This window comes from Sinocyclocheilus rhinocerous, unplaced genomic scaffold (assembly GCF_001515625.1).
Source record: "Sinocyclocheilus rhinocerous isolate Xijiao unplaced genomic scaffold, SAMN03320098_v1.1 scaffold1245, whole genome shotgun sequence".
NCBI lineage: Eukaryota > Metazoa > Chordata > Actinopteri > Cypriniformes > Cyprinidae > Sinocyclocheilus > Sinocyclocheilus rhinocerous.
The window spans coordinates 509,065-519,646 of NW_015627632.1; the positions used below are offsets into that span (position 1 = coordinate 509,065).

The 10,582-nt window shown below is 35.8% G+C and overlaps 1 protein-coding gene across 2 annotated transcripts in view; it reads left to right on the forward strand.

The window, feature by feature from the left end:
• Positions 1–8,174, forward strand: part of LOC107733141 (zinc finger and BTB domain-containing protein 47-like) — a 25,731-nt gene extending 17,557 nt beyond the window's left edge. For both annotated transcript variants that reach the window (XM_016544656.1, XM_016544665.1), the window contains 5 exons: positions 1,290–2,521; positions 4,195–4,342; positions 5,685–5,800; positions 6,450–6,594; positions 6,920–8,174. In XM_016544656.1, the coding sequence (XP_016400142.1) occupies positions 1,352–2,521; positions 4,195–4,342; positions 5,685–5,800; positions 6,450–6,594; positions 6,920–7,317 (1,977 nt within the window). In that variant the 5' untranslated portion in view covers positions 1,290–1,351 and the 3' untranslated portion in view covers positions 7,318–8,174. The remainder of the gene's footprint in view (positions 1–1,289; positions 2,522–4,194; positions 4,343–5,684; positions 5,801–6,449; positions 6,595–6,919) is intronic.
• Positions 8,175–10,582: the final 2,408 nt, after the last annotated feature.

The window sequence follows — 10,582 nt, forward strand, 5'->3', positions numbered from 1 at the left end:
GAGTATGGGTCACCATACTTGGCCACATGTCACGTCACTTTTCACTTTTTCACTTTTCACTTTTCAATATTACAGCGAGAATAAAAGTTACTCCTTCTTTCTTTGTGTGAACATTTGGGCGGTGTTATGCAAATCTTCCCACATCGTGACGTAGACATGTGGGGGCGTGTTAGAACGAGCCGTTTTAGGTAGGTGTGGTTGACTCTTAACTTTTATAAAGAATATCTCTTTGGATTTGAGACTTTAGTCTTTGCAACTTTACAGATCTTCTTTATGAACCAAGAGCTTGTAACACTCTAAAGAGAAAGGAAAAATTTAAATCGCATCATATGACCCCTTTAAACTATAAACTGTATATATACAGCAATATTTTGCTTTGAAATGGCTTAAAAGAATCATTTCAAATTGGAGGAAACATCATTTCAACCAAACCACCTTTTTTGACAAGTAGATACCAAATACTAAACCAAGTACAAACAAAATGTTTAATGTATTAAAATACAGCAAACAATCTAGTTAACAATAATCATATGAATCATATTTTCCACAGTTTTGGAATAATGAAGACAAGGAATTGAATAATTTGTACTTATATTTACCAATATAAATAATAAACAGCAATATTTTCCTATATGTTTTTACTTACATGAAGATTTATAAAGATTTACATTAGCCAGTGTTGTTATTTCTATGAAAAAGTTAAACAAATATGTTAATTGAAATAAAATCTAAATATTGACAAACTTTAAAACTAAAAAAAACATAGATATGAAAAGCTGAAGTACTAAAATTGCTAAAACAAAAAAAAACCTAAATAAAAATATTAAACAAACAAAAAATGACAAAAGCACGTAACAAAATTACTAAAACTAAATTATGAAATGAAAACTGAAAATCTAAAAATAAAACTAATTCTAAATATTAAAATAGTATATAAATAATTTGACGGTTTTGTAATGGTGACACAAATTAGCCATTGAATCAGAGTTATGAATTGAATACTATAAATCAGACTGTTAATAGCCAAAAATAAAAACACATTAAAATAGTTATATTTAAAAAATATAAAAGATTAAAAAAGTCATATTATTGCAAAATGCGCAATTTTGCTTGTTGCATTTACCACCTTGCAAGCACTTCATTCTAGAAATGCAAATCTAGTTACTAGCTAAAATGTTTATTCTTGTCCTGTTTTCCAAGTGGATATACGTCGTAATTGTTCTGTTAATTTGTAAATTTGTTAATGAATTGTAAGATTAATATATATTTTCTCCTGTCTTCTCTCCTAGTGGGGAGGACTACTGCTGAGTTCTTTCTGCTGGAGGATGCAGCGCTGCACTTCACTTGTTTAATGGATAGGCATCTCTACCAGCCTCACCTGAGCGACGTGGACCCCGTGCTGGTGTCCCACCATACGTTTTCCTCCCACAAGGACGTGCTGGGTGACCACATCCCCTACTTCCAGGCCCTCCTCTCCCAGAGTCAACCACCGCACTGCATAAACCTGGCCTTTGAGGTGCTGAGTATCCAAATCCTCAGCTTCATCTATATCTCCATCTTTGAAGTCCTACAGGTGGCCATTGTGCTCCAAATGAGTTCCTGCCACAAGCTACTTGGGTCCAATGAGATGGCAGACACAGACAGGCAAGGCAATGTCTCGTCCAGTCAGATGTACAAGATGAAGGAGCTTGAGAAGATGTACACACAACAAGGAAAGGGTACATTCTCTTTGCTTGTAGAGGGCAGTGGTGTCAGTAGGGATGTTACGCAGACACACTCATCTAGCGTCCACTCCAGCCCTCGAGCCAAACACTTCTACAAAAAAGATGACATTGGAGGGGGAGTGGCTAGCGGAGGAGGGCGGGGCTTATGCACAATGGAGGGAGGAGTCGGTCTAAATGAAGTGGGATCCCAGGATAGTTCTGTCTCCTTTAACAGAGAGCAGATTATTGTGGAGGTCAATCTCAACAACCAGACTTTGAATGTTTCTAAAGGGTCTGACGGCAAGGGCGTCACCTTAAGTACCTCATCCTTCTTCGTTCACCGTCAATCCAATCTTCCCAATGCGGTGGAGGGTAAGGAACAGGATGATAATGAAGATGTTGGTGAGGACGAAGAAGAAGAATATGAACACAGAAAGGAAGGGATGGAAAATCGCAGCGATGACGAGGACGATGAGGATGAAGAAGAGAATAATCTGGACATTCCAGAAACAGGACGGACCAGTGTGGAAAGACGGCGTGCCACGGCCATGAGACCGACGCTAAATGACACGACACTAAGGGAGGGGAGGAAGAGGAGTAAAGAGCAGGAGAGTCTGGGACAGAAGGTGAAGCTCGAAGAAAAGCAGCACTTTTCCTGCAAAAAGTGCCCTCGTGTTTTCAACAACCGCTGGTACTTGGAGAAGCACATGAACGTCACCCACAACCGCATGCAGATCTGCAATAAATGCGGCAAGCGCTTTTTACTGGAGAGCGAGTTGCTGCTACACCATCAGACAAACTGTGAGAAAAACATACAGGTACACACACTTGTCTGCATGTACACGTTAATAAGGTCAATCTATAAGGCTGATTTTACACAAGCATTTGGTGCAAAGTCAGAGTTTGGTTTGTTTGCTTGGTGATTGATTCCTAATTATACAATAAAAAGAGAGACATGCAGGGATAGCGGGAGGGAGCAACAGTTAAATTGGACCCCGCCATCAAAACCGAGTGTGAAAACACTCTAATTTAAACACAAAACCCATAAGTAGGCCCACACAAAATTTGTGCCCACAGAGCTGGGACACTCATTATTCACAAAGTTCCAATTTCATAGTTAAATTAACCAATTTGATTATATATATATATATATATATATATTATATATTTTTTTTTTTTTTTTTTAGAAAGAAACTCATACAGGTTTGGAACAACTTGTGGGTAAGAAAAAAAGTAAAAGGTTAATGCAGCATGCAAATGTTAAATATGTTGATATCAACTGGAAATCACATGCTGCTGTCTGCACAGGTGGCTGGTGTGGCAGCAAGTGAAACTATAAAGATTTTATTTTTTTTTTTTTATGTCCATCAGAGTTATTATATTTAACAAAACTAAAACTGGAGCTACAATTAAAACTATATATATATAAAATAAAAAAAATTGTTACTTGAAATAAAATAAAAGTTAACTGATAGCTTTGCTATCGCAAGAATAAATTACATTTTAAAATATATTTCAATAGAAAATACATTTTTAATTGTAATAATATTTCACTATATTACTGTTTTTTGTATTTCAGATCAAATAAATGCAACTTTAGTGAGCATGAGAGACTTCTTTCAAAAACATTAAAAAATCTTACCGACCCCAAAATTTGAATAGCATTGCATTACAGCATTGGTTAATATTGGATATATAAATATTGGATATTTAATTTTTCATGCTTATTTACTTTCTTTTTAACAATCTTTTAGAAACTGTTAATTCTATTTTTTTTTTAGCAAATCTCCAGATTAATACAAATTGTTCATACTACCTAATAATGTTGTGATCCCTAAATTTAAAATTGTTTAAATTTAAAAAAATTTAATTGTGTTTAAATTATGCATTTTTGTTTATTTTTATTATATTTAGACAAACTAGTATATTTTCAGTTAGCGGTCAGAACATGAAAATAATTATTAACTTTTTTTTGTCAGGAAAATTTTGTCAGTGCACTAGTTTTGATCTGATAATAATAGTCTTATGTAGTCTTATATAGTCTTCTTATAGCACATTTTACCCTGTTTAAAGGTGGATTATGTCTATTCTCTTCTGGTACTCTGCTATGAATGCATATTGCAGAGCAGAATGATAGACCAGAGATTTGGGATGATATATAGGCGCAAACTGTATTAGGGTGTGGAGAACAGCTGTTTTCTGCCACTAAAGCAGGTCTGCCAGGCCATTTCCACCTCCAACTCCATTTGTCTCTGCTGTATGGAGTACTTATGGGGAATTCAGTCTAATTTAGGAAATTGTGCTGTTGTGCTTAATTTGATATAAATTCATTTTAAGTTAGAGGTGCCCTTTGCAATATTCAGTCTTTATTTATTTTCTGCAGTTCTTGGTACTCTCTCAGAATGATAAAATACTGTTGTGTTTTCCATCGACCCCTAAGGGAGAGCTGTTTTGTCTAATGCCATTCATTCAGATTCTCTGACCTTTGTAGTGTGTGACTTGTGGAAAAGCTTTTAAAAAGCTGTGGTCTTTACACGAACACAACAAGATTGTCCACGGATATGCTGAGAAAAAGTTCTCTTGTGAAATCTGTGAAAAGAAGTTCTACACCATGGCACATGTCCGGAAACACATGGTTGGTGAGTACTGGGTCATTCTGTCATTATTTACTCAGTTTTATGTCATTCCAAACCTGAATGAATTCTTATTTCTCGCAGTAACACAAAAAGTGATTTTTGTTTTTTAAAGAATATTCTAGACATTCTTTTTCTGTGTCATGTAAGTGATTAAGGACTGAAGCTGTTGAGGGAAAAGTTCACCCAAAAATTAAAATTTGCTGAAAATTTACTCTGGATTATTGTGATGTTTTTATCAGCTGTTTGGACTCTCATTCTGATGGCACCCATTCACTACAGAGGATCCATTAATGAGCTAGTGATGTAATGCTAAATTTCTCCAAATCTGTGTGAATAAATAAACTCATCGACATCTTGGATAGCTTGAAGGCAAATATTTATTTTTGGGTGAACTATTCCTTTAAGATTCCAAACGGCAAATAAATGGCTTATAATTATAATAAGACCATATGCTAGATTTGTGCAAGCAACAGAATGAAATGTAATTAATTATTCACTGAAAATCTTTTCACATGCACTTCAGCTGTCCAGAAAGATGTATCAGTGTCTGATTTGTGAATGAATCACTCTTTTGAGTCGGATCTTTACAATGAATCAATTTATCTTGTTCACAAAACTGGTATGAATGAAGCCTCTGCTTTGCAGGCCACACCTTTAACTTTAACCTAATCCGCATTGTGCATTACATTAACAAATGAACCGGTGGATCCATTTTAACATCAAAGAATACCACCGCCTGTCACAGCTAGGTGGCAGTCAAGATGCTGCAAAATACAGCAGCTCTGTCATATGCACAAAGACATATTGTTGTGTAAATTAACCTTAGGCAGATGTAATAAGCACACCCTGGCCTTCATACCATACGGTACTGAAGTTTGATCTTCCCAGAGCTTGGTCCAAAACAATAGTGAAATATCCAGCTCTGTTTTGAGCAGGGGAAAAGAGCCGCTGTGACCTTGCTTTAGCATCCAGAACAGACTAAGCCGAGGACAGAGGCTGTATTGTTTAATCTGCCCTGAGAGCAGAGAGGAAATATCTTATCTAGAAATGCTTCCTTCTACCAAAACCACTCAGTTGGCTGTAGGGCAACAAGTTACACTTGCTCATCTCACACTGACAGCAGAGTATGTGCAGTAATAATGCAGTGTCTTATTATACACTAAACCGTGTCACAAGCTAACGCTCTTGTTATCCTTAAAATGAGCAATGAGGCATGTGATTAAGATGTTAAATTAAGTTTTTAATACATTTTATTATCAGTTAATTGTTACTATAAGCATTCTGAGGCAAACAAGAAGCAGACGTCATTTTTAAAATAGGAATTTTGTCTGTAATTTTGTTGCAGCTCACACTAAGGATATGCCATTCACTTGTGAAACGTGTGGGAAGTCCTTCAAACGCAGCATGTCTCTTAAAGTGCACTCTCTGCAGCACTCTGGAGAAAAGCCCTTCAAGTGTGAGGTGAGTTCAGTCATGCGGATTATCAGTCATAGGCCCGAGAGTTTCAGGTGTTGCATCTTGTGTCTTTTTCTCAGAAAAAGTCATGTTTCCGTTCAATTCACATTCGATCTTATTAGAGTAACCATGTGCACATATGTGTACTACTTTTGGGGAGTCGAAAAAAAGTATCTTGTGTTTTCAAAGGCTGCATTTATTTGATCAAAAATGTAATATTGTCAACTCCCATTTAAACAATTTATAACCATTTTCTATTTTTCTTTAATGTTCTATTATATTTTTTAAAATGTAACATTCCTGTGATGGCAAAGCTGAATTTTCAGCATCATTACTCCAGTTTTCAGTGTCACGATCCTCCAGAAATCATTCTCATATGCTGATTTGTTGCTCAAGAAACATTTCTTATTATTAATGTTGATAACAGTTGTGCTGATTACATTTTTTAATGGAAAACAGGAAGCATTTATTTTTCACTATTTTTGATGAATAGATTAGAACCAGTCTTTTAAACAGTGTCCAATATTTTATCATTTCTAACTTTGTCAAATGTTGTTATCCCAAATCCAATTAGATTTAGTACCAGTACTATAAGCAGAGGAGCACAGATGTAAATTATAATCTACTGTATCTGATGCTGTTGCTCATGTTGTAGAACTGCAGTGAAAGATTCCAGTACAAATACCAGCTGAGGTCACATATGAGCATCCATATCGGACATAAGCAGTTCATGTGCCAGTGGTGTGGGAAAGACTTCAACATGAAGCAATACTTCGATGAACACATGAAGACACACACTGGTGAGAATCACCACTTCGGTGCCCATCATAATCACAGTCAACACAATAGTAATATATGACTATTTTTTATTATAAACAATTATAATACAATAATAAATAAATATAATAAATATTTATTGTTATATGTAATATTATTTACCTGTATTTACTATTCAGTTATTTTAAATAATTATAATATATTAATAAGATATAATTATAATAATTAATTAATAGTGATAATTATGTTTTTTTTACTATCATTAAAAAGTAAAAATAGCTAAAAAGTTAATAAAAAATAATTAATATATTCTCAATCCAAGTTCTTCCATCTGTTTGTCTGCTCCAGGAGAGAAACCATATATCTGTGAGATTTGTGGAAAGAGCTTCACGAGCCGGCCCAATATGAAACGGCACCGCCGAACTCACACTGGCGAGAAGCCGTACCCCTGTGACGTCTGCGGACAGCGTTTCCGCTTCTCCAACATGCTCAAAGCCCACAAGGAGAAGTGCTTCCAGGTCAGCAACCCTGTGGTATCTGATGCCACCAACCTTGTGGGCCTAGACCCCAAGTCAACTGATATGGACACACCAGCCAATCAGTTACCCAGCCACCCCATGACCCCTCCCGGTGAGGCGTCCAGTCTCCACCAGGTCAAGTCACTACCCTTCGTTCACTCTATCGTAGGTCTTCCATCTCCCCCGGCTCTGTTTTCCACTGAAAATGGTAACTCTGGTAACAACTAGTTTTGAATATAAGGTTGAAGTTCCTTTGATTGTTTATTGTCTGAAACCCAAAGCTTGCAGTAGCTCCTCATGAGCTTTTTGATTCACATCCAATGTGAATCACTCTCATAGGGGTTTCCAAACATGCTGAGTGAGGTCTAAGACTTCCAGCGGGTGTTTGAACAGTGTGTGACACTGAATATTCCTTTTAAACTGTGCAAATTTTCACTTATCTTATTCTCATAGAGATATTTTATATACTGTTCAAATAAGCTTCTCGTATTACAGAAAGAAATGTTCTCATTATTTTAGTTGTTTAATACATTTTTGTGAGCTACAGGATTAGCATTTAGCATCGCATTTCTGCATTTCACACACTCTTGCCATAGATGTTTACGCTTTGTCGGTTTAGTCTAACCAGTTGAGATTCCCATTAGCTGCCATATGAAATGTTGATAGGTACTGAACTCACAGCAGAGGGTGATGTGGGACATGAGCATTGCAAAGTTTTGGAACAGCTCTTCAGCCAATAAACATGTAGTAGCTGTGTCCCCCTGCCATAACCAAATCCAGATGTATTGCAGTAATCAAATCCTGTTAGCTTATATGTTATTACTGAATATGAAATGTATAATCAATCCAGCACCTTATTTTTAATTGTAGATGTATTTATATTGTCCTGTCTTCTTCGTCTCCTGAAAGTTTTGTCACATGGGCTTCTCTGCGTATTTGCAGAGGTTTGTTTTTAGAAGCGTCTGTGCAGGGCACAGGTGCGACAGATGGATTGTGTTCAAGTTTATATGTAGCAGAGGCACTTGAGAATAATTGATGTTTGACACTTAAAGAAATAGTTCACCCAAAAATGAAAATTTGCTGAAAATTTACTCCCTCAAGTCATCCAAGATGTAGATGAGTTTGTTTCTTCTTCTCAACAGATGTGGAGAAATTTAGCATTACATCACTTGCTCACCAGTGGATCCTCTGCAGTGAATGGGTGCCCTCTCACAAAATAAGCTTAAAAAAGCGAGAAAAAAAAAAAAAAAGAAAGAAAACTCTTGTTTTGGACTGTTTTCGCTTGATCTCTGCATATTTCTCTCCTGATTCAGACAAGATGACGTTTTCGCTGGACAAAGTAATATTATGGATAGAGGACTTATATTTTAGCCAGAAATAATGATTTGAAGTTAAAAATCTCTTGATAAATTTGTTTCTTACAAACATGCAGCTTTTGGCTTTACAAGATGGTAATTGATGGCCTGGAGTTGTGTGGATTACTTGTGGATTATTGTGATGTTTTTATCAGCTGTTTGAACTCTCATTCTGACGGCACCCATTCACTATAGAGGAATCCATTATTGGATGCAATGTAATGTAAGTGATGTAATGTAAACTTCTCTGTTTCGATGAAGAGACAAACTCATCTACATCATGGAATAAATTCTGTGTTTCCTGTCAGTTTTTGTTTAATCAGTTTCTTTGTTTACATTCTTTATAGAGTCAATTGAATGTGATGAGATGTGGAGGTCAGCACTCATGAAAGAACTTGCAAGATGGAAATGATCTTAAATATGAGGATTAAGCTCTAAATTTGACTATTAAGCTCTAAATTGGATCTCAAATTTACTTTAAATTGTTCACGGTACATCAGTCATGTTCCTAGGTTAAAGAGCAGGTCATATGGTATTTTAAAGTGTCCTAATATTGTGTTGGAGTCCCCTACAACAGGTTTAAATGCATCTAAGGTCAGAAAACATTGTAATTTTCTCAGAATATACATTTAATATTAGAGTCATTTGCCAATGATTTCTAAACGATTTGTTCCAAGCAAGTTCAGAGCAAACCCCTCCCTTCCATAAGCCCAGTGTTCAAACTATACCGTGGACTTTGGGGGAGCCCACTGGGTTTTTTACAAACATGCAGCTTTTGGCTTTACAAGATGGTAATTGATGGCCTGGAGTTGTGTGGATTACTTGTGGATTATTGTGATGTTTTTATCAGCTGTTTGAACTCTCATTCTGACGGCACCCATTCACTATAGAGGAATCCATTATTGGATGCAATGTAATGTAAGTGATGTAATGTAAACTTCTCTGTTTCGATGAAGAGACAAACTCATCTACATCATGGATGCCATGAATGTGAGTACATTTTCAGCAAATTTTCATTTTTTGGGAGGACTATTCTTTTAAGGAATCCCAAAGAAGGATGTTTTTGCAGTTTTTTTTTCCTTTTTCTCTCTATATTATTTTAAAACTTCCAGAGCACTTTACTCTCAGTGTTGGCCATATGTGTAATGGCAAAATCTGAAATGCCTAAACCACTTGTGAAGAAATGAGTGTGAAAAGGAGCGTGTTTTATTTGCACGGAGGCAATATTAATCCTGGATGAACACCAGAATGCGTTTGGTTCAAAAATATTTTTGTGTTGAATATTTGAAATGCTTTATGGTACATCGAGCAGGTTTATCAGCCTTTTTTTTTTTTTACAGCAATGTATCATCATTAATGCTTTCACTTTTTTTCCACTTTACACTATTTTATGATGGTTTTGAATGACAGACAGCCTGAATAGCTTATGGAAAGTGGAAAGGATTGATTAGCCAAATGATGGAAATCATGTTTTTGTTTTGTGCCCTGAAAATGTAATTATGTAGCAAACTATTAGACTGGCCTTCTGGGACTCATGTACACTGTAAGATGGTCCTGTTAAGAGGCCAAAGAATCTAAAAAGAGTTTATAGAAAAAATTTCCTTACCCAGTGTCAGAGAGGATTTATATAAACAAAATATATTTCAAGAAAACACTCTAACAACTCTAGGATCAGTAAAATGTAGTAGCTATAATAGATATTATCCTATATATATATATATATATATGCACAGAGAGGAGTCTTTGAGCAAGTTAGTGAGCGCTACCATTGACAAAGCACCTTTGTATAAAACAATAATATAGTGCTCCAATCCGTTCTTATAATAATGACATCAAATAAAAAAACACTTATGCAAGCGAATCGTGCCCACAGCTAAAGTTTAGCTGCTAAACTGTGAACACTTTAGCCGAGTGCTAACGTGACTAACTGATGAAACGATACATTTTGTAAACCAAAATATGTCTACTGTAATGTTTGAAGAATGACAGACAAAAGACGCTCTGTCTTAACTTTTAATCAGAACAGCTGTATCACAGGCGAACCAGCCTACTCACTCGTCTCTCCCACATTAAAGGGGTCATATGATGTTGCTAAAATAACATTATTTTGTGTATTTGATGTAATGAAATGTGTTTAT